Source organism: Lonchura striata, chromosome 2 (genome assembly GCF_050655825.1).
Source record: "Lonchura striata isolate lonStrDom1 chromosome 2, ASM5065582v1, whole genome shotgun sequence".
NCBI lineage: Eukaryota > Metazoa > Chordata > Aves > Passeriformes > Estrildidae > Lonchura > Lonchura striata.
The window spans coordinates 135002183-135029414 of NC_140704.1; the positions used below are offsets into that span (position 1 = coordinate 135002183).

The following is a 27232-nucleotide window of genomic DNA, read 5'->3' on the forward strand; positions in this document are numbered from 1 at the left end:
TTGAGGTGGCTGTCTGGGCAGCCAGTAATAACTCAGAGTCTATGAAGTGACAGGCAAAGAGGGAAAAAGAAGCAGAAGTGAAATAAATTTCTATCTCTGGCTCTGCACTTGAATAACTACACAGAGTGTCTACGCACAAATAGACATGTGAAATGCTGAGTTACAGAAGAGTTGTTATGGGGCTCTGAGTAACATGGTTTATTGGAAGCTGTTCCTGCTGGTGTCAGGGGGGCTGGAATTAGCTGGCCTGCAGGGTCCCTTCCAACCCAAACTATTCTATGATTTTATTTCATCTGAGCTCTCAGTGACTGTTCTCACCCAGATGTTTTCTACTACTCTGATAATACAGAGTCAGACCAAGATCAATACTGTAGCTAATAATCAACTAATCCTGCAAATTGTTTTTGTCCATAAACAACAATATTGTAAATAAGTAAAAACCTATGAAGGGACATAAAAATGTATTACACTAAGGCAATTACATACACTTTCTATTAAGCAGACAAAGCCCACATGTTGTGGCTCCCTATACTCATTATTCCAGCAGACACAAAAATATTACAATATCAGTTTCCAGGAAATACTTCAGGTAACTAAGTACATATTTCATCAGATTTTACTGCACCATTAAACACACTCATGTCCCATAACACACCTTGCCTATACAGGGAGGGCTGTGGGAGCATGGCCTGGGTATTGCTGATTTCAGAGATGCAGCTCCTCAAGCAGTATCAACCAAGCTATATCCATGCTGATGCCAAGGAGAAATCCTACCTCCACTGTTTTTCCCCATGGTCATGTGTGCCCTGTTCCACCCTTATGCCAACAGCTAGTATACAATCAGCCTGATTAAATGGAGGGGTCTCTCAGGAGAATAATCCCAATTAAATCAAAAGATAGAGAAATGTAATTCTAACACAGAGGCATTATATGACACAGCCACATAGACACAGCCACTTTAGTTTTACTAGGGAGCTGAGTGTTTACAGACATCACTGAAGGCCTACTTTAGTGCTATGGATTTCCCTGAAGAATGTATCAGACCTACTACTCCTGTGTGGATGTGTCCAATGCCCATGTGGCACTAGGCAACCCCAATTGGCAGCTCTGCCAAGCCACTCATGTCTAGGAGCTCTTGAAAGGGGTCTTACTCTTTCACCTCTTGATGGGGTTGAAGGGGCTGGAAAATACTCCCCCAAAAGTAATTCACCTCAGCTGTCTTGGGTTGCTCCCAGGCAGATCAGAGCCAGTGCAGTTATGGTCTCTTGTAGAGGGAGAAAACAAAGAGCTCCTTTTCAAACCAAGAGGATGACATTACATCAAGAAAAGGGGCAGGGAGAGAGGCCCTGTGTGAAGACCTGAAAATGGGATGATCCACTGAATCACAGCCAGGATAGCCACAAACGGGAGGGGGGAATTGTTTCTGAAGCTTCCAAAAATGTAAAATGTGAAAATGGAGGTGGACAGAAGAACTTAACTGTTGGAAAAATTAAGGTTGGCATCAACACATGACCCAAATGACCATTACTGCTCCAGAGCTACAACTAAAGAAAATAAAAGAACACAATATCAGTCTCACCCACAGACACCCAAGCAGCTCTAAAATATTATTAAGGTCTACCCAGAAAGCTATCACATTTTAAAAAAAGCAATACTCATGCAACAACCCCAAGGAGTACAGGATCAGGACTGGAGGTTTTCCAAGGAAACAAAAACCCCCCTCTTTGACATGCAGGTGGGTATCCCCATGCCATGGGAATTCCCTATTGCTTGGCAACATTCCCTATTTTCTTGGCAGCTGGGCACGCTCACAGCCTTGGGACAATTCACAAACCCACAGTAAAACCACTGTCTCCACATTCTTGTCTCCCAGTAAGAGACCCAGCTCTGGTCTTGGGAAGCACTGCCACCAGCCATCAGCCAGGAGTCCTGCTGCTCCAGGAACCCACGCGCAGGAATTCTCAGTTTTCCTTTTCTCAGAGGACATGAGGCTGAAAAATGCTCCCTGCCAAATGGATATCCACCCAGTAGCAAATGCAGAATCCCGAGTGGAGAGTTTTTGGGACCTTCTTCAGGCTATCACCTTCTACTGGGCTGCTCCTAGAAAAAGGAGAGCAGCAGTTGCAAGCCATTTTATACATAATTTATACCAATACTTTTCATCATGACAAAGTGGTTTGCCTCTTATGCAGAGAAAATCAAGAATGTTGGGTATCCTTCTATGCCTTCTAGTTTGTGAAACAAAAAGCAGAGAAAAGGTAAAGGGTTTAATCAACCTCCAATTCATTTTTATTGTTAGCAGATGCTTCAAATTGCTAGCTCTTAGGGGCCGCTTCAGTCTCTCTTTTGCAGTTGCCTAAATCCATTGTCAGCACTGACAGTGACAGAAAACACAGATGACAAAAACCAGTGCTGCTCGAGCACAGAACAGAACCGCTCTGCCCAGCTCCTGCTCAGAAAGGACGGCTCGGAGAGGGAGTCAGGGTGGTGCAGGCTGAACAGTGGGGTGAAGAGGGAGCAGAGCCAGCAGCAAACAGGTGCTGGAATGGGGCTCTTCAGAGGACACAGGAGAGAGGCTGAAGTCAGCATCCCCCTCTCCCCAAGTCCTCTTGCTGCTGGTGCTGCTCGCTGGGCACTCACCTTGTGTGTGCTGTACCAGGGGCCAGACAGGGCCCCGCTCCCGGCTCCCGCTCCCCCAGAGGATGCGTTCCAGGACGCCTGGGATGATGTCCCCGTCCCTGCCCTCAGGCCCCAGCCGCTGGCCATGCCATGCAATGTCACACCGGTGGGGAAGGGTGGCTGTGAAGAGAGGTGAACAGGATGTGGACGTGGCACTCTCTTCTGGTGCGAGGAAGGCTCCTCGCATGGATCACTCTGCACGCAGGTGTGTGCGGCCAGGGCTGCAGTTGCTGCTGTGCACCAGGACGCCCTTAGCTGGAGAGTAGATGGAGCATAGGAGAGGAAGGGGAGCTTGACAGAATGTTTTCCTGCTCCTTGCCAGGGTATTCAGGTGCCTTTCTTTTCTGTCTCTGACTTCCCCAATGCCCCACCCTGCTCTGAAGAGGCAGCCTGGGAATTTAACTCCTTCAAATCTGTGCCTAAACCTAATGGTTAAGTATTAATTCCTCACTGCTAGATTGCAAAACTTAAAAGTTGTTGTTCCCAGAGGCAGATAGTCCCTTACATAAATTCTTACTTATGTCCTGTCTTTTTCTCTTCTAACTATTTCCTGAATAGTTTATTTGCAGAACCTTTGGGCAATGTGTTTGTTCCCAGTCTGTGGCTTGATTCATTCATTCTTTTAGTTTTGATTTGATAATTTATTTCTTCTGGGGAAAACAATGACTGAACAAGCTTATTAAAGGGAATGTAGAGCTAGCAAGGTAGGAGCTTGGCAGAATTACATAGGAGACAGAAGTAGGCCTCCAGAGAAGCACAGAAAGGAATGTTAGGACACCACATCCTCAGGCTCTGGACAATACAATGGTGTGCAATCCAGAGAGATCATAGTGTACCTTGGAGGAACTGACATATGTTAGTTCATTCCTTTGCTTAGCAGGGCTTGAAAACACCCAAAGTCCTGACAATTATTGCAGCAGACAAGGGTCAGTGGGCAGTCATACTGCTCCCTGCTACAATGGGTTCCTCCTACTCTTTGGAAGAACTGGCACTCATTGCTTAGTCCCAGAAGGGCCCGAGAGAACAAGTCAGCATGCAGATAGCAGGCTGGGGGTCGAGCTTCCAGCAGGCAAGGAGATACGATCCCGAATAGAAATGAGCAGCAGCAAAGCTGACTGCCAGTATGATTAATTTGGTCAAAAATAGAAGAAACACACAATTACAGGAAAGAATACTTTCCAATACTTTCCAACTTGAACACATAATGTAATGTTTTAGCCACAAGGATGTTATTTGAATCCAGACAGAAGGTGATAGAGAAAAGCCAGAAGTGGCAAGGTAATGCTTCAGTTAGATGATGGTATACCACCCCAAAATACAAAATCTTGTCGTATAACAATAAATATTTTGTTCATGTGTGTGGCCTAACTTGAAATACCAGTTTCTGTGATCACAGCTCCAGTGAGTCCTTTGTAAATATTGGAATTAGCTGCAGCCATGTATATATAGGTATGCTGGAAAAAAACAGCTCCAGTATTTCATGGCTGTGTAAATTGCTGCAGATTATTTTTATAGTGTTGTGTAATTATTCTCTGCAGTCTAATCTTACATTATAGAAAAAAATTCTATGCAACCTTGGTTATGGTTGAAAAAAAAAACAGTGCAGTGAAACTGGAGTGTAAACTGCTGCAATGCTATTTGCCCTGTCTAGAGAGAGTTGAAACAATAGCCCAGAGGAAAGTGTGAAAGGACCCATTCTTTCCTCTGGAGTGCTAAACTAGAAGTCTGCTGACAATTTAAGTGTCAACATCAGCTACTTCAAGGCAGATCATTTGAGCAGAAACACCAGGCTAATGTTCTTATTTGTCATCCTCAATTTGCACTTGTTGTATAGCAGATCCTGGGATGAAGAGAAAAAGCAGCAACGATTGTCAAAGGTTGCTGAGCTGAGGAAAGTTCTCCCATTCTTCACCCTTCTTCACACAGTTACCCCAGCCCAAAATAGGGAGCAAAGATGGTCCCCCAGGCTGGAGAAGTTGTCTTTGGTAGCCAAAAGCCACAGTAGTCCCTATCAGGTTGGAAACAACCTTTTCAGTATGGTGCTCTGTTGCCAAAAATGCCCAGATTGGTAGGAGATTGAAAAGGAGTGTAAGGGGAGTGGGAGGAGAGGAGCAGCCCAAAATATCTCTTGGGGACAGTTGCTGTTGTTTTGCTTCATTCTTGTTGGTTCACTGCTTAAAATACAAATGTGAGTGTGGTTTTCTCTTGCATAAGAAAGCTATTGGAACAGGTTTTTGTAAATGCTGTCTACATGGAGCCCTTGTTGAATTGCTTTTGAAGTTGATCTAACAGTGACAGATCATTGTTCCACAGTTGGGTCCAGACATACAAACTCAGTCTAAACAAGCCAGGGGCCCTTATGACATCCTTTATTTATTAAAGGTCTCTGGTTTTCTTGCATATAAAACCATTATTCAGTTATTCAGATTAATTTTTCTATACATTGTAAGCCAGTCCTATTAAAATATTAAAGAATATTTTAAAAACTATTTCTGCTCAGTTACTACACTCCATTAGAAAAAACAACTATGTGCCAAAGTCTTTACACTTGTGCATTTCTATTTTCAGGCTAAAAGTGATGCTGAGGTGTTTGGCATAAAGGTATTAAGTCCTTAGGACTGGATCCTGAAATATCCTGAAGAAATGTCCTGTGAAGTGGAAGCAGAAGATGGGATCTGCAAGATGTTTTAACTGAAAACATTACTTCCAGTTTTCAGTGGCACACACCTGTGCTGAAAGTTTGTTCCCAAAGTCAAGTTCTATTTGAGGGTCCTTAAAATCAGGGATGTCTTCTGCCATCTGGGCCAGCAGAATAGACTGCAGCCACTTCCAAAACATGGAAATATAAGGCATTTTCGGTGGGTACTACAACACATTAGCAAGGTCATGTCACTGGGGATATGTGCAGAATGCACCATGTGCATTCTCTGTCTATGTGTTTTTGGTTGTTGTCTTTGCTGTACTGTGGGAAAACTGGGGTAGCTCAAAAAAAAACTCAAGAAAAGTATTTTCAGAAAGATGACCTGACTTGCTGTTGCTGGACCTGTCTGTTTTTACATGTGTGCAAAGGCTAGAGATGTACAGATTTGTGTCTCTGTGGTGGCTGACCACATCAGTATCAGGACAGGACTGTTTCTCCCTGTGAGCAGCACCTCATCCCTTGGAGTAGCACACAGCACAAGGCAGCACCAGTGAAGATGGAGTAGATGCTGCTTGAGTTGGTTTGCTGAGAAGTCTCAAGACTGGTTAAAGAGAGTAAGCTGCAAGGTGGCACTATTTGACTCCCCTCATTCTATTGCCCATCATTTTTGGGTAGAAGAGAAGGAACTTCACAGCCTAGGAGATTACATCCCATCAAGTTTTTAACATCTTGGGAGATTTCTGAGCAATGGAGATGCAAGAGACTGTTTTGGGTGTTAAGTGCATGGATTCCCTCACTTGGATGCTGCCTTTCTGATATTCTTGGGCCAAGCATCGGTTTCTGTTAACAACAGATAATGTTTCTCTGTTTGGTCACAAAGATTTGCAGACTGCAATGGATGATTTTTCAGCTTCAGGTTCAGATGATGTGGGATAGTGCCCAATCTGTGTGTCTCCCTGAACTCTTGCTTGTATGATATTGGAACTTCATAAACCAACAGAGTAGGCAGTTTCCTCCCTCTGCTTGCTTTAGCTTCTGGAAGTCATCCATGAAGAGCTTGACCTGGCACTCCCACATTTGGTATACTTAATGCGCTTTGGTGTCTGAAGAGGAAAGAGAGTTTTTCATGTTTGCTTGCCCATGCCCCATCACTTTTCTGAGCTTACATTTTGCCATTGTAGATGAGCCACACTCCCAGCTGAGAAGAGTCCCCGTCGTTGACTACTTGGCTCTGGTCACAGTTACTGAGACTTCCTGGGACAGAAAATTAAAGAGTCAATGGTTTCCTTCTCTGCCACATAGCTTTCCTTCTCTGCCAAATGGTTTCCTTCTCTGCCAAAAGTACTATTTGTGCAGGGCCCTTAGGTGTTCTTCTGTGAGGACTGAGCCCAGGGAGTTCAGTGTTGGGACAGATGGTTCCAGCAGGGTGGTACCGGAGAGAGTTGAAGACCTTGCTTTTACCTTGCTGCTAGTGCTAGTTGAGTGCCGAAAGTGCTGAGCTTGAGCAGGATGATCAGATGTGTTTCTGAGTTAAATGTCTACAAGCAGATTTTTGCTGGGTCACTCACTATGTGTAAGACTGTACCTGTGAGCTGGGGATCTGCCTGGAGTGGGTTACAGGCAGGGAATATTGTGTAATGGATAGTGCAGGACAATTTTTGGAAGATGTGGTACCAATAGTCAATTGATTTTATAAGCAGCTTTCATCTCCCTTCCCCCAGCAGCTTTACAAGACAATGGTGCAAGTGTGTACTGCTTCATATGCTAGCAATTACAGTCCTTTGGAAAGTTGCTTTCCATCTTGAAGTCTACAAATGTATGAAAAATAGAAGTTCTGGAATCAAGATGTACATACAGACCTTGGAGAAGGGTTTCATCCTTCCTTTCTGCATGATGGATCAGTGAGAGATTTGTAGACTTTGGACATTTTCACTTTGCCTTTTAGACCCTACCAATTTAGGCTTAATCCTGATCCTTTTACAATCAATGTCAAAGTTCCCACTGACTTCAAAAGAGGCAGCTTCAGCTTTCAAATACTTTAAAGAATAATTTTAAGCAAACAAACCCAAAATGAATAAGAACTACATTTTCTCTCTCTATTAGGCATGCAACTTATTTTCTCCAAATGTAAACGTTACCTGGAGAATGAAGCAGTGATGTGGTTTTTATTATTTCTTTAGGAGACTACAGTACCCAAAAGTATATTCCATACATACTTCTTCATTTAGGAGCCAAACATAGCTATGTAAAGTGAGCGGCTTGTTTACAGTAGGCCCTTATGTCTTGCTATCAAATTAGTGGCAAATCAGGACTGTAGTAAACAGAGGTCAAAGATCAAACACACAATTTCACATAAAATTCCAAACCATGTACACAGAATTTAAAATGCAAAATCTTCAAATCATAAGACCATCAACTGCTCTTAAAACTAATCAAAAGCAGGATAAGGACTGAAGGAAATGAAATTTAAACATGATTTTAGTCCAACTTTTAATGGAACAGCTACATCATGGGTATCTTTTAACTATGACAGCTGATTCCATGCTACTTATTACATACCATGAAATAAGGTTTTGGTACATCTCTCTGGATATTCATACATGCTGTTTTGTTTCTTTTTCTCCAATTTGAAATAAAGATAAAATAAATTCTGAAAATGTTACCACCTAAGATTTTACAGTGGTTCTGTTCCTGCTAAAACCCATGGTAGATTTGCATCACTTTTTTTTTAAGTGCTTTGCTTCTCTGTGTTCAGAAGATGGAATGACAAGATGCCGTGTGCTCCATTTTGTGACTGTGTTTGAACGCAGTCAGGTGGCTTGGCTGATGGTCTCTTGGCTGATGGCCCCCCCTTATCTGGAGGTCAGTGCCCACATACATGTCCCACAAGATCTCCAGGACATGCTGGTCCCATACCAGTGTGTTACAGTAAACCCCAGTCTGAAGTGGTCTGGAAGGAATTCTTTTCTGCACCCAGCTGAGGGAAAGTAAGGATGTTGTCTCCTTAAAACTGAAACATATTTCTTTAATGAAGATTTTGTTGCTGAATGCCACCAGATGTCAGCATACACTATGATTAAAAGCAAGTGCCTAAAATCTCTGAGAAGTGAGCAGTTAACAAAAATGCCTTTTGCCTCATGGAAATGATGAACCAGATCAGCTTTGCTGGGGGAAGAATTATGGCAGGGATTAGCTGGAAGAAATTGCCTGTGAGGTTTTGCTTAAATATCTGCTTACTTCTTCTGTCCTTGGAACATGCCCATCTGCTCTGCTTTCAATCCTTCTCTCCATCCAGAGGTCTGTCAGAGGGGGTTTCTTAACATGGGCCCAAAGATCATGGGGTGTCTTAGCATGGACCCAAAGACCTGCATCTTCCTTGAATCCAGGACAGGAGGGGAGAGGGGAACTTGCTGAGGGTCCAGAGCCCTGTTTTTCATATATGTAGTTAGGGAAGATATACCTCTACCCAAAATACTGCAGCAGTATTTGCTCTGGCTGTGAATGAACATGAGAACTCACCAAGGAGGTGGGCACAGAGAGTGGTTTTTTATGACTTATGGAAAAAATATGAACAGAAAACAGAAGAAAAATTTTGATGCAATTTTTTTCTTCTCTGACATACTCTTTCCCACTCTGGGAAATGACAGAAGGCCAAAGCCATTCTTTGGATGACCCAGTTTAATATCTGCTCAAATTAAGTTTTCTACTTTAATATAGGTGTATGAGGGTTACATTTTCTCCTATTGAAATCAGTGACACAGCTCTTCAGAGGTAACCTGCAGGGTTACCTGCAGTAAGGTAACCTTCTTCCCTTCAAAACTGCTTTCCCTAATGAACATGTACAGAGGTGAAACCATTATTCTGCCACTGTAAGTTCTGACCTAAGTCTGCCATTGTCCACATCCCAAGAAGTCACAAAACTCTGATCTATCAGAATGTCCAAATAAGAAAGTCAGAACCCAAAGGACAGCTGAGCAAAGTGACATTTCTATGGTGCTGTGAGTAAAAAAGCCATACATCTGAGTTTCCCAAAGCATGTCCTCTTTTTTTGTCTTGGAGTTTCAATTTAGTTTTGAGGATTTTACTATGTTTGGCTGACTTTCTGGGTGTACGGCAACTTTATTTGAAGGTCCAGTACAACAGCTCCAAGTGCACTGGCACCCCTCCAAATTTCACAGCCACGACTACTGTGCTGCAGCAGATAAATTCTGCTGGAGGCACGTGCTGTTGTCACCACACACCAACATAGCAGATCTGATGCTTTGAGGCAACTTCAGAGGTTGCACATTCATAGAGAAGACACAAAAAGCACAGTGCTTCTGGACACTATCAACACCATTGCCTGCTTGCTATTCAGCTGCTTTGCTCTGGCTCAGCAAATGTGGTGTTTCCCAGAAGCACCAGATGTCCACACCAGAGGCACGTGTATGCAGATGGTCTGTGTAGCAAGCTCACTGCATGTGTGTCTGCAGTAACAGCACTGAAACTCATGCAATCCAACAGCAAAAATCCATCAGTTCCTTCCCTTTCATCCATGTCATGAGCTGGATCAATCTGAGGATGGTCCTGCTTGAATAAATTGAGTCTCAAAAGAAGGGCATGTCCTGCCTATGCCTTATGTAAGTGGCCTAGCAGTAAGGGTAGGGGACAAGTAGTTGCGAGTGCCTGGGGAGTGCCTGAGTGCCTGTTTAACCTGGCTCTATGTATGGTTTAGGAAATCCCCCCTCTTTGGAGGGAATAAGGTAGGCACCTTTTTTCAAATCTGTGGAATATCCTTAAACAGGATTTGGGTGCCTACGTGCCTTTGAAGAGCTGATCAGTGCCTCAGAAACCTTATTCCACTGAATAGCCCACTGACTTCAGAGGAAGGAAACTGCATATTATAAAATCTGTATTCCAAAACCACACTGAAACCAGCCCTGGAGCCAGATACTTTATGTATTACAGCCTTGACAACACTTACATATGGTGGCAGTGAACTGAAACAGAGTATGATAAGGTCCGATCTGGATTGAATCTGCTTTAAAAAAATAGTGATTTAAAAATAAAAATTATGGTATTTTGGTAAATCCATAAAATCCCTGCAATATTAAACATAAAAAGTAAAATAACCTGAGGCAACCTCCGGGATAACTGGACTGGTTTCTTCCCTCCAAGAAATAAATTGTTAACATGAATATCACATGTGTCTGTGAGTGTGCTGGGAGCAGGGGAAGAGCTGAACTATGTTTAATAACCAGTCAATTGATATCACAAACCTTGTATACACACAATATGCCTTGTTAAAATATTTGAAGAATTGGAAACAAGCTTTCTTCACATTACAAAGGACTTTTATGCCTTTGCATTTTAAATTAAGATCAATAGGTTTATTTCCATGAGTTCAGTTTTCATAAATGAAGTATTTTGTGTTCTGAGAACAGATAAGATATCCCAATTATAAATTAGTTTTATAAATACCAAAGATCAAAGTCCCCCTTTTATTTTTTTGCTCTAACTACAGAAATACTCACTGTAGTGTTTTGGAAATGCTGCTTTCATCCTTGTAAAACCATTCAAGCAAGAAATGGACATACAGATCTTCAGAGATGGAGATAAAATTTGGAATTATTTGGAGAGAACAACAGTAAATAATAATAAATCAAGAACATGGTGATAGACTTCTTTTGCAGGGAACATCTTCAATGAGGTATATTGATGCAGATGTTTCCTGAAAGAGCTAGTAGAGATCCCTGAAGCATCAGCTGCAGAAGTGCAGATGTTTGCTTTGGTGAGGAATACTATCACCATGAAAGCAAACAGGATTTTGCAAGGGTATGTCCTGGGGGCGTATTACATTTTATTCAGGAGAATGATGGATTTTAAGTACCTCATTGAAGAGGAACCTTCCTTTGTTAGTGGAGAAAAATACTTTTGTCTGTGATGTGGGCTATTTTTTTAGACACAGACCGTTTTGTTAGAATATGTATTCAAGAAAATAGAATAGAAAGAATATATATATGTATATATATATATATAATACCTCCATCATGGATGCTTCATGAGATTTGACTTTCTTTGGAGTATTTATTTTCTTGCCAGAAATTTGTTTCTTTGTCTAGAGTCTGCAGAACATTCCTTTCTGTATTTATTATATTTTTTACCATGTTATAATAATTTAAAGATTAATATAGTTTTTCAACCTCTGGCTGAATGACACTGTCCCTTTTTCAACTTAGACAAGAGGAACTGATCTTTAGTTTGAAAATACCTTTTTTATCATTAGAAAACCATTTGTGATGCAGAGTTTACAGACTGTTTATGATAGTTTTTAACATGATGGAAAGGAAAAAAAGAACAGTTGAAATTGAAATCAAGCTATACCAGACAAGGAAACATATTATATAAGGAAAATATTTACAGGATTTCAATCAAGAGTGGCTTATGTGTGTAGCACATGGAGAGGTTTTGGTGTTGCGAATCCTCCAATTCCTCATCCAGTCCTTGCACATGTGGAATAAATGGATTCCACCCAAATTTTGAGCCTGCAAGGTTTTTCCTTTGCCCTGCAATATAATCTGCTAAGTGGAATAGGTTTTGTGAATTTCTCCTAAAGGTTGGTGATCAAATCCCAGATGCATGTGTGGGTGGGGAGAGACCATTTTCAGTCCATAGCAGAACTGGCTTTTTCAACTATTAGTAGAGTTTCATGGAGAAACCTACTAATCTCTTTATAAATCAAATGCAGCAATTCCTGTTATTTTAATAAGCACAACATGGAGTGTGCACAGATATCTTCACTTATTGCCATGGTTATATAGATCAGGTTTGTATCCACTAGTTTGCTAGCTCAGGACATGCGTAACAGCAATGCATGACAGCAACCGTGGAGATTGGCTTTATAAATAGCTCAAATCAGCACAGAAAATGTAAGCCAGGGGGAGTTTGTGTCTTCGACATTTTGAGGAGGTTTTATTTTTTCCTTTTTTACTAGAGGGTGATTTTAATTCTCTGAGAAATAGTATTTTAGAATTTGCAGTGTATAACAGGTTTTCCATAACTTTTTACATTGGATGTAAGCTGTGTTTATCATTTCTGTAAAGTCTTGTCTCACCCCCTTGGCTTTTCTATTTTTATGCTATTTGTCAGTATGAAGGTTTTATATGTATACATCCCCCTTACCCCCTCTGTCTTGGGATATGGGAATGGCAAAGTAGAGATTATTCTCTTAAGCCTGAACATAGCTTCTGAGCTATCCTTTATATATCACAGCATTATATGTAATCCCATCCTTCTGAGATAGCTTTTTTTTAGCCTATAAAACTCTTGAGGTTGCTAATTTTGAAACTCCAATTTTAGACAAAGACTGCTGAAGAGAAGAAGGAAAAAATAATTCTAATTGCTAGTGAAAAGTATTGCATGGTTAAACAAGAAAACTTGGACCAGGCAGGCACCAAGTCAGTGTCACAAGTCATATTTTCCTAGTCAAAGTATAGATGTACATCCCTGGTGGCAAGGAAAGGGATTTGGGACACACTGTCTTTCAGCTGGCATTGCTGCATGGCAGGTTCTGCTGCAGCCTGCTGGGGAGGCTGCCTGGTGTGCTGCAGGGCTGCAGGGTGCAAGGATGGGGGTCAGGGCACAGCCTGCTGGGTGGCATCTGACTGGGTCCGTAGCACTGCACAAACCTTTGGGTCTAAGTGGTCTAAAAGAACCTTGAGCTATTTTGGTCTTGCATGTCTCCACATGTGGATTTTCTACCATTAGCACTCATAGCAGTGGTAAAGCTGCTTGTAAAATGGATTTTTTTTTTGCACTCATGCAATTTTGTTTGTTTTTAAAATTAAACCTAATAAAAAGCAGAACTCAGTCTCAGGTTTCCAAATGAACATTTAAAAACTGGCCAGGAAAGCACATCTTCCCACAAAAAGAGAAAGAGTAATGAAGAAAAGTAAATATCTAATTTTAAAAAAGCCAAAGGAAAACATATTTGTCAGGCAATTTAGCTTTTGTAGGTCACCCATCAGCCTCAGGTATGGGTTACAAGTGTTCCCTGTGTCAGTAGTTTTAAATAGCTGTTGCATGTATCAATCTTTTGCAATAAATTAGTTCAATGCCAGTTGATCAATTACATGTTATTTGAAGTTGTAATCTCTGTATTTTCAAGAAAGAAAGGGGGACTTGGTGTTTGTTATTGTTAAAAATTTTCAATCTGGCAACACCAATTAAGACTCCACTGTACAAGCAGACAAAATTATAATTCTTGTCCCTAATAATGCTTTTCACATGAAGTTCAAGAGCTACTTCTCTTTGCTCTGAGCAGTTTAATTCAATGCTCCAAGGCATTGAAAGCAGCTGCTTCAGAATCATGTGAGCTCTCTGTGTGCAGTCTCATTATAAGCAGTGTTTTGTTTAGGATTCCCCATGTGTAGAACACTGTCTTGTGATGCATGCTTATTTTCCAGGACATGCTGATGCTGCTGAACTGTCAGAGAGAAATTCCTTCCTTTGCAAATGTAGTGCTGTCTTTGAAGTGGTTCAGCCTCAGCTACTTCTCAGTAAAATTGTGATAATCACCACAAGAGAATTGAAAGGGAGGTGTTTTTAAATTAAGTAGAGAAAGCTCCCAAAGGGATGGCTCAAGTATTGTAGCCTTGCAAGGCCTAAACTTTTACTCACAGTTTATGCTTCCTCTTTATTCAGTGGAGAATAATCATAGAGATTTGAACTTACTAGAGGTTTCATAGGCAAAGTTTGTAGAAGAGGGGTGATTTTGCTTGTTTGGAGACTGTTAAAAAAGAAAGCACGATCTACTTCTTTATAAGCTGTAAAATCAAAAGCAAAACCAGCAACCAAACAAAAAGCTTGTTGGCACTTACAGCCAGCAGCAGAGCATGCCTGCACCATGTCATTGGAATGGTGCCGAGGCTGGGGCTCATCCCTGTCCTGGCTGCAGCACTCGTGGCAGCTGAGTCACCCACTGCCCAAGGAGCTGCAAACAAGAGCAAGATCAGCCCAGCCCCATGACGCTTGGCCTCCCCACAGCTGTCTCCCAGGCCTTGTTTATGGCAGGAAGTTACACTGTGGTAGTAGTTACCAAGAGTCTCCAGCAACATGTTCTAACATGATGTAATTTCCCAATGAAAACTATCCTACTAATGTCTCTTTCCAGTTTCAATACCAACAAACAACATTCATGTTGGGCTCAGTTCTAAATACTGCAAGAGTGTCTGAAGATGCCAGTGCAAGGAAGGTGCAAGCTCTTTTATCATGTGCTTCAAATTCAATTTGTTGCAACCATAAAATGCCAGGTGAGACTTCACGTGTTCTGCGTCTGCATTAATCACAGCAGCTTTAAATGGATTCCATTAAGCCAGTGCACTTGGCAGATTGAGAGTTGCAGCCTGCCTTTCTAGGGACAGCTCTGGTTGCTGACCTCCCCTCTGTAAGCACCAAGAGGACATAAGCATCCCTGTCCTTCCAAGCAGGCAAGCCCAAATCCTACTGTATGACTTAAGACAGTTAAAATTACTGGTCTGAGCCAATCCCAAGGTTAGCCTGCAAAGCATGTTCACCTGCATCCCCAAGAGCAAGCCACAGGGATGAAGAACATGAACAGGTGCTGCTTCTTTTCCATTAACACAGCTGATCCTAAATAGGATGGCTGTCCCTGCAGAGAATGGGAAACTCACGCTAAATACCTCCAAGGGTGAGAAAAGCAAGGGAGAGTAGGGATCTTAGCTGCAACCTTCACCTAGGTAGTGTAGGCACTTACACAGTCTTGCAGCTGTGAGTCACTTTATGATTTATAAAGTGTACACCAACAAATCCTGACATTCCCCCAATGCTTTAGCTGATCAGTGTGTTAATGATTTCCCACAGGCAAAAGCAGATACTTCAAAATAACAAGATCTCAGCTTTAAAAAGTATTGAACATTTACATGTGACAAAGAATCATCTAAGGACAATGTGGTGAGGGACAGAGAAGCAAAAACAGGGGAGCATGCAGGGAAGGAACATTGCAAATCACCTAGATGTACTCAGCATCTTGCCATGTGGGTGCATTGTGCAGGAGGAAAAAGATATTATGGCAACAAGAATAATAATAATTTGCAACCAGTATGGTGCAAGGTTAAAGCAAGAACTGACCTCACCCTTTCCACAGGGAGACTAAGAGATTATCTGATCCGCTTGGTCTCATTCATGATTTTTTTTTTTCTCTTACATAAAATTTAATTTACTATAACTGATTTAGACCTGAACAAATAAAAGCCAAAGCTGTTGCAAGTACTTACTCCTCAAAAGAAAAACAAAAATCTAGAGTTAAGGTCTTGGTTTAGGATTTTTTTTTCTCTCTCCTAGGTAATTGAAAGGAAGCCCACATTTTGTGTCAGAACAATAGCTCAGTAATATAGCAATAAATATTTGTAGAACTGAGCCTTTTTATAAACCTCTTCCAATCTAGGTGGCTTGCTGAACACATTCTCAGCACATAAGAGATTAATTTATCCTTCCTTTTTCTTTTAGAGTTGGCAAGCAAAGGCACCACAGCCTGAAGTCCATACCTCTAGAGACAGCATGGTCTTGGAACGCAACCATGATTTTAGCTGAAGAATTTAAGAAAATAAATTCCATAGCATTTGATACCACAACTCCTACATTTGGACTTCTTGCATTTTGCAGCTAGGAGGGGCAATTTATTTGTGTTTATGGTGGAAACACAGAAAACCTGGACCCAGAAAGGGGTGCTGTAAAAAAGGTTGGTGGCTGTATTTCAGTGCTACCCACAACTGCAAGTACAATGTATTCCCTTTATATCTGATATGAATTCAGCGTCTCTTTGCCAGGCTACAAGCATTGCTGCAGCCTTGTGGGCCTTGCTCGATGCCCTGAGCTCGCTCCCTGCAGTGCTCACTGGCAGCAAGGAAAGCCCAGGTGCAGGTGTCCCCATTACCTGCAATGCTGCTCTGCAGGGCAGTGCATTCCAAGCCTCAGGTGATGCTTCCCCTCCAAGCCACTTTGATACTTCAGAGCTGAAGCAATGATCTCTCTTCATCTGGTTTCAGCAGGAGAGAAGGTAAACACACAGAGAGTGAAAATCACCAGTCTGCCAAATCTTAAGTGCTTGAATTAGATTTAAACACCTCTGCACAGGAAAGAGGTTCCTCTGCAAATAGTGTTTCTCTTCAGGCAGCAAATACTGGTTTGACACCATCACGTCTGACCATGCAGCCACAGCCTGGTTCTCTCTAGGGGCAGATGACAGTCTTTATGGGACTAATAATGTAATCAAAACCAGAGAAATTAATAGAAGGTTAAATATTGTCTCTATTTTGTCATTAAAGCATAATGGCAAGGAGAAAATGTGCCACTGCTTGCAATATAGTTGGATTTAATACTGAGAGTCTTTGGGGGCTTGATGTAAGCTTTTATTTTAATCAAGTGTCATCCTTGCAAAAGTGGGTGTTATTTGCCAAGTGGCTCTAAGTGGCATACCAATATTGAGATCTTTGGCTTGTTTGCAGAATTGCCACCAATTTCTAATCGGTGGCAAAGGAGACAGCAGCAACCCATGCGTCCCACTGATCTTCTCAAAATTCTTCTGTGTGCCTGTGGAGATATCATTAAAACTGCATGGTGCTGGAGGCTGCAGTGCCCAGGAACAAGCATGCACACCAAAGCCAGCAAGAGCTGCCTCCGAGTTAAAACAGTGAATTTGTATTTATTTGCTTTTATTGCTTACTCATTTACTAAGAGAGAGAACATTTGTCACTTGCTCAGTTTTTCCAGCACTGCACCCTCTCTCCCTTTCTCTCTGCCGGTCTGTGTAGGACATGCACACTATCTCCTACACTCACTTAACTCCCAAGGTCTCTGAAATGCCCACACCCTCTATATCCACTAGAATGTTTGGAGTTTTTTTTTAAATTATAGCAGATGCAGAGCCCCACCACACAAAGTGGGGGAGGCAGAGGACACCCAGTCCCTAGGGAGTGGAGGAAGCTGTAGGCAGTGTATCCTGCTCTGCAGAGAAAGCCTCCTGTGTCTCCCTTCTGCTGCTCTAAAAGCTGAGTTTGCCTTGATCTCTGTAAGGATATTTAAAATGCTGACACTATAAACAAGTCTGAGGGAGTCAAGATCATTAACACCACTAAAAGGAAGCTTCATCTCTTCATTCTCGCTGGGCTGCAGAGCAGCAAAGGTGAGAGCAGCAGCTCCTTCCTCCTCGCTACACAGAGGACAGGTGCCTGTCCCCTCCCTTGGGATGGCCTGTCCTGCAGCAGCTCCTTCCAGGTTCCCTGCCCAAATTTCCTTCCACACTCTGGCCTGCTGCTCTCCTTTTGATCTTATGTTGGGATGAATGCAAAGCTGGCATTCAACAAAGATTTCTTGAGGTGGTCATGGTGCCTCCCCACCAGGACACAAAATCTATCTTCAGTGACAAACCTCGTGCACACTCACAGACATGGAAAGGGCTGAGCTCATGGATCAATTCCCATTGCTTTCTCAGCTAGTCTCGATGTTCTCCATGATGGGATCTCATATATTTATACTTACTTATGGCCCTACATTGTTTCATTTCCTGCTAGCTTCTCACTAACAGCCTGCTTTGATTTAACTCCATGCAAGCAGGATATTATCAGCAAGAAAAATAGAGAGGATCATGATATGGATATACCAATATTTACGAAGCAAACAAAAGCCATATATTTTTCCTCATTCTTTCCTTCTAGGTTTTCCAAATGCACCTTAACTTGTAGCAGTAGTGCAGTAAGGAAGAGTCTCAACATCAGGGAAGAACAAAGGCAGCCTACTGCCCCTTTCCAGTTTTTTAGAAATGGCAATTTCCTAAAAGGAAAGGGAGAACTTCTGTGATCTTTCCTGGAGGTGAAAAGTTAAAGCTTAAGTCTTAGAGAAGTACCCATTTATTATCTGATATTCTCAATGCCCACAGGATTCACAAAAATTGGACTGCAATTTAGATTCCTTTCTGCTTCAAAAGTTGCCTTATTTTTGGAAAGAGCCATTCCTGCATGTATTTTGTCTTTATGTGATAGATTTTTCCCATCCTGAGTCTAGGACTTGGTGTTTGTCCTTATTGAATTTCACCTAATTGCTTTCAGACCATTTCTTAAATGTATCAAAATAATTTTAAATTCCTCTCCTGCCCCCCCCCAAAAGCCTGCCAATGTGGTGGTCATGTCTGAATTTCATAAGTATGTTTGGTCTTCCATCATTCAAGTCCATCATTATGAAAGTTCAGGATGGTACCAAGCTTAGAACAGATTTCTATGAAACCTCATGTATGCAACTATTCCTGTTTGTCAGGAAATTATTAAGAACTAATTTCTGAGTACCTTTTAATTACATTTTCCAAGTATTTGTGCAGCCTTCCCACAGCAATTTCATATAGGCCAGACTGCTAAGTTTCTGCATGAGAATGTCAGAAAAATGTAAAAAATATTACTAAAATTGAGACACATCACATCTACTTCCCCCTTCTCCATGATAAATATTTCTTTTCAAAGAGGTAAAGTACATTACTTTAACATGACCTGCTCTTGACTATTTCATGCTCCTGTTTCTTATAATATTTTTTTCTCTAGGTGCTCGTAATTATGTGCATTTATTTGAATAACTTTAAATCATTGGAAAGCTCTCTGTAAATTTCCAGACCCTCTCTCCACCTCTCACCCTTTTTTAGGGCAGGTATTTTTATCTCTCTTAGCTCTGTAATATTGTCATGATTTGGAGTAAATTTCTTTTGGTTATTGTTTGCTTTTGATAATTCTTTTTGTATTCCAAGTTTTATTAAACTGTCCTGCATGAAATACCTAATTTATGACAATAAACCTCATATACATCCCCCCTGCTTTGTTCTAACACACTGTCTCCTTGTTACTATTAAAAAGCACTGTGCATCCTTTTAAATTTGTGCTTTTTCCAGTCTTTTTGGTAGGATTTCTTCGCCTTCTAGATCAGCTTCATTCACTGAAACCTTTTTGGTTTGTTTGGATATTTTTGCAACTCTTGCTGTTGGCAACAGCTTTGGACTTTTCAGGTTTTTTTCATAGTTACCTAATTCTTATGGGTGCAGTTTCTGTTCAGCTTAATAACAGGCTCCTGTTTCTTCTTTTGTGATTTCCAGATGAAGAAGAGGTCTTAACACTCCTCTTGAGGTTAAGGTACAGTAACCTCAATTAAAAAATTAATCTGAATGGGGGGAAGATGGTGCTCTGAAGAATAGTCTGACACTGCCCAGGAGTGAATCTATGTGCATTTGAACAGGGATGGCAAAGGTGTTGGGACAAAACCAGTTTGTGGGTCCAATAATGTGTTTTGAAAGTAAAGTTGCATTTCAGGGTTCCTCCAGTGACCAGGCAGATGTGCAAGATTCTCCACAGTAATTTCTTTCCCATTGCCCTCATCAGGACAATGTAAGCCTTTGGTTGCATCAGGGAACTGATCCAGAAGATACAAAACCGTATTTTAGCAGAGACTTCTCTTTGTATTTGTTGCTGATCTGGCCCAGAAGAAAACTACCCAAAACACGGAGGCAGTGCCACGGAGGCAGCAGTAGCGTAGCTGGAGGCAGAGAACAGCAGGAACCTCTTAAATCCCCTGCCTGGCGGGGCAGGCATTCCCCAGGCTGGCTCTCAAGGGGAGACCAACTTGCAGATCTGGAGTAAGCACCAGTGAAATGCCATGAAGAGCAGAACTGGTCAGTAATTTTTACTTTACTTATTTTTGCCACAAAAAAATAACATTGCAAACTTTTGGCCAGAAACTTTCTTTTTTATTTTTTTATTTTTTTTGTAATATTTTGTAACTAATTGAAATAGGATCGTTCAAGGGATTTTGGTTCAAAGCCAGTTTTTTTCAATTGTAAGTTAATTTATAAATTTTCAAATATTATATCAACATCAGAGCTATTTCTAGATTATTATCCTGGTTGTATAGATTAACAGGACTCTGGATTAATGGCTGCTCCCTGAAAAAGAGAAGTGTGGTGCCTTTAGGATGGAATTTCCATCTTCTTCCTTTCTCAAACACTAAATATTTATGCTTTTTTGAGGAGGAAATGTAGGATAGGCAGCAGTGATTGCTGTGAGCCACAAAATGAGCCAGGGTAAGCTGGATCAGAATTCAGGAGCTAAACTTGACTTTTCTGGGCAGTGCCCCAATGAAATGGAAAACTTCTGCTCTTCAGTGACTTTAAGATGAGCAGGGAAGGCTGCCTAAACTGCCACAGCAAAGAGGGGGACACAAACAAGAATTGATTAGCCGAGGGGAGTGACCAGTTAGTCAGTGATTTACCCTTGTAGAAAGAGCAATACAGACACACAAGGTAACTATGCTTAACAGCGTGCTAGATAGAGATAGGGAAGCTTTGCATGCGTCCTCAGTAGCACCCGATGGCTGAGGCAACTCCTGAGATATGTGACAGAGAAGTAGTGGCAGGGTTTGGCCCTGCTGGAATGGGATGACTTTTAAGAAATATAAAAGTCAAACAGGTTGCTGGTAGTTAAGATATCTTCTCAGGATATAATAATGGAAAATTCCTTTCAAGAGCTGGTGGTTTAGACCTCAGAAAATGCACAGCAAATTGCATTGTGATTTATTTGTCGGTGTCTTTATAGGTTGGGCGTTACTTTACCCCACAGCTGGAGTCAATTTTTAATATTTAAAAGTGGAAAGAAAGCAAAACCTAAACACATACAGATCTGTCTGTTTTAGATTGTGCTTTTCCCAAACATTACTGTTTAGAATTGAACCCTGAATAGATTTCTGCAGAGGCCAGCTGGCAACAGAGAATTAAAATAACTGGGACTGGGTGGACCATATAGAAAGACCTCCTAAACTGCAGTTAGTTGATCTGGTATTCACAGTCACTGCAGAAATAAATCTAATCTTTCCCTTTTCCTGATAAAGGACATGAGGTTCTATATTTTTTTTTATCCTTCATCTCTTTCTCACTCTTTTTGTCTTTCTCTTTTCCTGTCTCTTTCTTTCCCTCTTTCTTTCACTATTCCATTGCAAAGTGCTGCACCGAGTAGGTGTGGTACAGTACATTCTCTAAATACAGTAGTTGTTGGTTACCATGAGAGCCTGTTGAAGAAACAGATAAATAGAGTGAGGGAGATGATGATTTACATCACTCTTGAACCGCACACATGTGAAGGAATTAATGGAGAAATAGATGACAAGAAATTTTCTGGTGCCCATCAGCTTTTACTCAGCCTGGAAAGGTTAATGAACAAACAGCTGGAGTCAGAAACAGATCCTATTTCAAAGCCCATACTGCACCTACACTAGAAAATTCAGTCTCATGTGGTTCATGCTCAAGCTTTGTTACAAAGTTGTGCCTGGCTTGCTGCAGCTTTAAATGAACTGACAGGCCAGTCCTTAAAGCACAGCTCCAAGGACCAGGATTTGGGAATTTCATTGTCTGCCAACAAACTGCCAGGTGATTTCAAAGCTTAGCAGAAAAACAAGTTACCATCATATGCAGATAATCATGGAATGACTAAGCCCCAGTAATTGCCTGTACATGTGGTTATAACCTCGAAGTCTGCCACCAAAGACCAGGTAACTCTTCTTGGTCCATAGGGAAAGACAGCTAAGCTGGATCTGCTGTGGGCTGAGACACAGCTCAGCTGATGCTCTGTGAGTTACCATCCCCTGTATCTAAATACTGGGAAAAATCACTTTGCTTCTTCATCTGTCAACTACAAACTGCAATGGCATTGCCTGACTCACTAACGTACTGCTGCCATAGGCCTGGGTAAGGGCTCAGAAGCATTCTGAAATTTTTTAGCTGCTGTATTACTGTGGATCTACTATACAAAGTAACAAAAATAAGACTATTCCCAACCTCCCTCATTTTTCTTAGGGAAAGTTACCTGTGGAAGAGGCCACAGCTTCCAGGTTCTCAGAGCCTCTCTGTGTAACAGCAGAGTACACATGGAAACAAGACCATGTCTGCATGGCGTATCAGACGTCATGCACAATTTCAGTCTCCAAGTTGCTGGTGAGTGGCCCTGGCACCCCTGCAGAGAGCCATGGATATGTTTACCAACAAAAGGGCTCTGTAATATGCAACATATGGAGATAGAAAAAACAACTCTAATTGGGAAAGGCACAATCTCATTTGGTAACATTGTTGTACCTCTTAATAGTATTTTATTTATTCTCTCTTCCCTACTGAGTCGTGGTGGATGCCAAAAGCCAGGACCACCAAGCAAATCTGGCTCCCTCCCCAAAATATGCCTTGCCTGAGCAGATTCACTCTGTGAAGTATTGCAGGGAGATGTTCTCCTTCAAAGATTTTTATATGATTGGAAGGGATGTTGTAAGATAGGCAAAGAATGCTTCCAGCTGAGAAAGGTTTTAGTTTCCTGCCTGTCTAGTCCAGAGCAAGAAACTTTTTGGCTGTCTTTGTGAAGCTGATGTCTGCAGACCACAAGGCATTTAGTTCAAGCCTCAGCTGTGAAAATGTGCACAAAAGGAGTGTTTTATTCAGCAGATGGGGGACATCTCTGTTTGCGGAAGGCAGCTAATTCAGGGTCTGGCCAGCAGCTGGCAGTCCTGGCAAATGATATATTTTTTAAAATATCAGCTCTTGTGACTTGACATCCCCATCAAGAATTTTCACATCCCTTCTTTGAAGATCAGCACAATTATGAAAGGCTTGCATTACAAACCTTAGAGGATGAGAAAGAATCCTTAGACCAATTTCTTGCTCTTAGGGGTATCTGGTCTGGACTGGTCAGGCTCTATCATGATGGGATTAGTTTATCTCTCAACAATCTGTGGGAGGTGAGAAAGGTAGTACAGATTGCTGTAGTGGCTAATAGGAAACACCAGTGAGGAGGGCTCATTCCTCCATAGCCCAGATTCTATGTGCATTCTTTGTCAAGAAACACCTTGCTCGCTCTAGAGGCTATCCTAGTAATAGAAAATATGGCAATGAGTTTTCCTGACAGAACTATACTTCATGGGAAAATCTTTTGTTTCTATTCCTGCAAAGTTTCTGCTTGAAAAATCTCTTATCCATTCAAGCTTTCATCGAATTAAACAAGCAACCCCCTGCCTGGATTTGGGCAGTCTACACAAAAGCAGAGGGCCCTTCTCTCTGGGTCTGTGGTGCTGGGCCAGCCCAGATAGCCGAGTCTGCCATGGGCTCTTGGCACCTGGGACTTCTGCTCGGAGGCAGGGTCCAGCTGGGACTTTGCTCGGAGGCAGGGTCGCTGTGCTGCGAGTGAGCGGCGCTGGCAGCAGCCCCAGCCTGCGGGACGAGAGGGATGCCAGGCAGCAAACCCTGAGGCTGGACACCCAGGGAGTCCAAAAAGTGAGAAGCTTGCAAGTTCTGGCTCAGAGTGGGTCTTGGCTCCCTGTGTCCAGGCAAGGATGGAGCCCACAGAGCCTCAGGTGGAGCTGCCCAATTCTCAGATGCACAGCCAGGACCTGTGAGGACAGAGACAAGTGTCAATGATTCTGTCTACACAAAAAGATAGGAAGGTGGGACTATTGCAGCACCTGAACATAAGTAGGAAAGGCAAGAAAAAAGTTTTTGGGCCAATTTGTCCAAGACAGTCCAAAATTTTACAATTTTTTCCTCAGGTCAGATTTTCTTCATTTGGATCACCTCTAGTGACACAACAAAACTCACATGTTGAAATGACTCAGTGCTAAAATGAGGAATGTATTCCAAACTAAAGAGGCCACCTAACAGAGACCATCCCCCTCCCTGGCATATATACAGGCTTCTTATGAACTGTATCTGAGTGTTATTCACATGAATTACGTGCTTGACTATAGAAAAGGAAATAATAGATTTGGACTGGAGCTGCCTTTTTTGTGAGAATGACACAAATATTGCCAAATTATTCCAAAATTTTCATGTCCATGCAGTAGTTCTCAAAATTGAAGAAATGAAAGAAAAACATTGTGGTGTGCAATGAGGGCACAGGAGATGGGAAAGTATATAACAAGCAAGGAAAAATATATAAAAAAATAATTCAGACATAAATATAAAGGATTCTGTCTCTCTCAGGCCCCAGCCCATTTGATTCACAGTGTGTGTGTGTGCCAACTCTTTTCATGTTCAACTTTTTTTTTCTCTCTGGGGCAAGGGTGACACAGAATAGAAGAATAGAAGGTTACTTTTAAACTGTGGAGCTGGATCTTGTGTGACATACAAAATATCAGGAGCCAAACTCTGCATCATGTCTCAAACTTTTTGTTGAGCATGTGCCTGTAGAGACTTGAACAACATAAACACCTCCCTAAATAAATTGCTCCAAAGTTAAATGCTCTCCAGTATCACAAATGTGTCTGCATGTGTTTTCCTTGTTAGATCTGTTTTAAAAATGGTGTGCCAAAGGAAAATATTTAAGGTAAGTTATTTTGCTCAAGATTCAGATATAGCAATGTTCTCACCTCTCTAGTGTCTGAGAAATTTTGGCTTGGATACATTTTTGTAGAGAAAATATCAGAAAAATAAATATGGAACAGTTTTTTACTCTTGATGAAGAGCATAAGCAAAGGAGCTAGAAATGGATTTTGTAAGAACCTAAGTGGAGGCTCCGGATCATTTTCCCCCCAGCTTTCCTTTCCAGGGGGGAAAAGTGAGCCTGAGCCTCCACTTAGGTTGAAGCTGTCATGTAGTATAGGTGAGCCTTCCCAAAAAGCAAAAGACACTTCTATACACGAGGCAGGGTTCCTAAAAATATGACTTCAACAGAATGATTCAACAATGTACAGGGACAGAGCAGTTCCAACAGCAGCAAAGAAATCAGCCTTCCCATTCCTGGCAAAATGTGACTGAAGTATTTGATGGAGCAACTCCTCCAAGCAGCTTGGTGCTATTGCTAAGTATGAAGGAAAGAGCATGAACCTTTAGAAACATCCTTTTGCTTTTCTGTGTCTGGTTTTATGGCACAAGTAAGGAGATGCCTAAAGGGTCTTAGCAACACTTGTATGTTCCCTTTCAACAGTTTATTTTTAAATATGGCCAAACAAGTGGTCGTCCATGTTTCAGTTATCAGGATTGGAAGCTATAAAGCACTGCAGCACTTAAATTCCTGGATGAAATCTTGGCTGCACTTACTCATTGAGGCTTTTTCTATTTACTTCAACAGGGTGAGAACTGCACAGCTCTTACTTGCCTGAAACCACAGAGAGAGACTATCTGCACAGTTGGCTGCAGGAGGCTTTCACTGAACTATTTCATGGGATTTGGGGATTGCTGCCTCATGAAAGGGATTCTTCATGGTTTCTCACTTGGTAGATCTGTGCTGTGTTTAAATTCTGCTATCAGATATGCAGGAATAAAATCCAAAGGGTGAGGTGTGAACATCTACTTCAGGACAGAAATTGCTTCTTTTGATAAAATTCCACATGCTATGTGGAAACTCCTGGATTTCTTGTTGGACACACCCAAGCCATGTCCTTCTGTATCTGGGCAAAGAGCTGCCTACAGATGATTACTGCACCCTCCCATGCCTCAGAAAGAGATCTAGGCACAACCCAGTGTCCAGATACCTGGTGTGAATAATCAGGGACTGTATCTGAGTCACATCACACAGCCTGGCCACTACTGCCTATGGAGATGACTGGTGATGCTCCACTGCAGGGCTTTATGTTGTTATTCTTTATTTAATGCTAACACAATATATGGGACACATATATTCTAGGGACACTGCCTGTGAATGTAAATGGGATCTGCTAAGGCTTCCAAAGTGAAAGCTCCACTTTTCTGCATAGTGCTACATTTTTTGAATTTGTCGTCTTGCTGAATTACCATTGATAGTGATTAAAAGCACCCAGCTTGTGTATCAGATGCTCCAACAATACATCTCAAAATGTTTCACAAAGCAACATGAATCTCTTTTATTTCCATAGCCCCTGGAATTTCTGTATTTCTAATTTAGCTCACTGCTTTATATGATCTGATACATTTCACGAGGTAAAGACAAAGAGAGAGGTCTTTGCCTGCTGCTGTAATCTAAGAGGACATGTGTGCTATAATACACAGATGGAGAACCTGCAAGGAAGTGTATGTGCAGCCAGGTCAGTGAAGAGAGAGCCAGCAGCTGTGTGGGCCCAGCCCCACACTCCTGCACAGCTGCACTGAAACCGGCCTTGTCTTTGAGTAGGTGTAGAAAAAACTAAATTTCACCTACCTCCTTATGGCAGTGGGGGAGCCACAGAGGGTGATTCATAGGACCTAAATAAGGCAGTAAGCAGGCAGCTGTTTGGAGCTAGTCAATAGGAACATCAAGCACAGAAACACAAATGGAATTTAGCCCCAGTTGTCTAATATAAAAGATCTGCCAGGGCCCAACTCACTGCTTGGGTGGTTCTTCTGATGGTAGTTTGTGGTTTCAGTTATTACTTTCAACAAAGGAATGAGAATAATAAAGATTTCTGAATCTAATTTAATCTTGGGAGGCTTGTAAAAGTTATATTCTGTACCAGCTTTGTGTTAGGCACAATCCAGTGGCTTTTATTTGCCTATATAGCCCTGACTTCTGAAATATGCACTGTACATAGAGATAGCAGATTCTACAAAAAATACAAGGATGAAATTCACATTTATTCATTTATTCTGTGCTAAAACACCATATCAAAGACCTGTCAGGAGAAAGTTTCTTGAAAACAAATCACCTCAGACAGAGCAGGATCAAAACTTTCCTTTGCATTTAGTCAGACATTGAATTAAAAAAAAAAAAAAGGAAGAAAAAAAAAATCTGTACTCACATGACTAGCAAATAGGCCAGAACATTTTTTAGATAAATTATGCTCTTCTGTCAGCTATTGTGAAACTATGAAAACCTACGCGTGCTTGTAAATAGATCACACTTAGATGGAAGGAGATCTCTAAAGGCACCGTGACTCATACAGCATAAAGATGCAAGGATGGATTGT

The 27232-nt window shown here is 41.6% G+C and overlaps 1 protein-coding gene across 3 annotated transcripts in view; it reads right to left on the bottom strand.

Annotated features, from left to right (window-relative positions):
- Positions 1–22461, bottom strand: part of NIPAL2 (NIPA like domain containing 2) — an 88439-nt gene extending 65978 nt beyond the window's left edge. The window contains exons 1-2 of one of the 3 annotated variants that reach the window (XM_085572399.1): positions 22204–22461; positions 16254–16355 (exon numbers count right to left, since the gene is read on the bottom strand). In XM_085572399.1, the coding sequence (XP_085428525.1) occupies positions 16254–16355; positions 22204–22461 (360 nt within the window). Of the gene's footprint in view, positions 1–2640; positions 16216–16253; positions 16356–22203 lie in introns of those variants that run through there. The other 2 variants (XM_085572400.1, XM_031503742.3) reach the window with 2 other exon arrangements.
- Positions 22462–27232: the final 4771 nt, after the last annotated feature.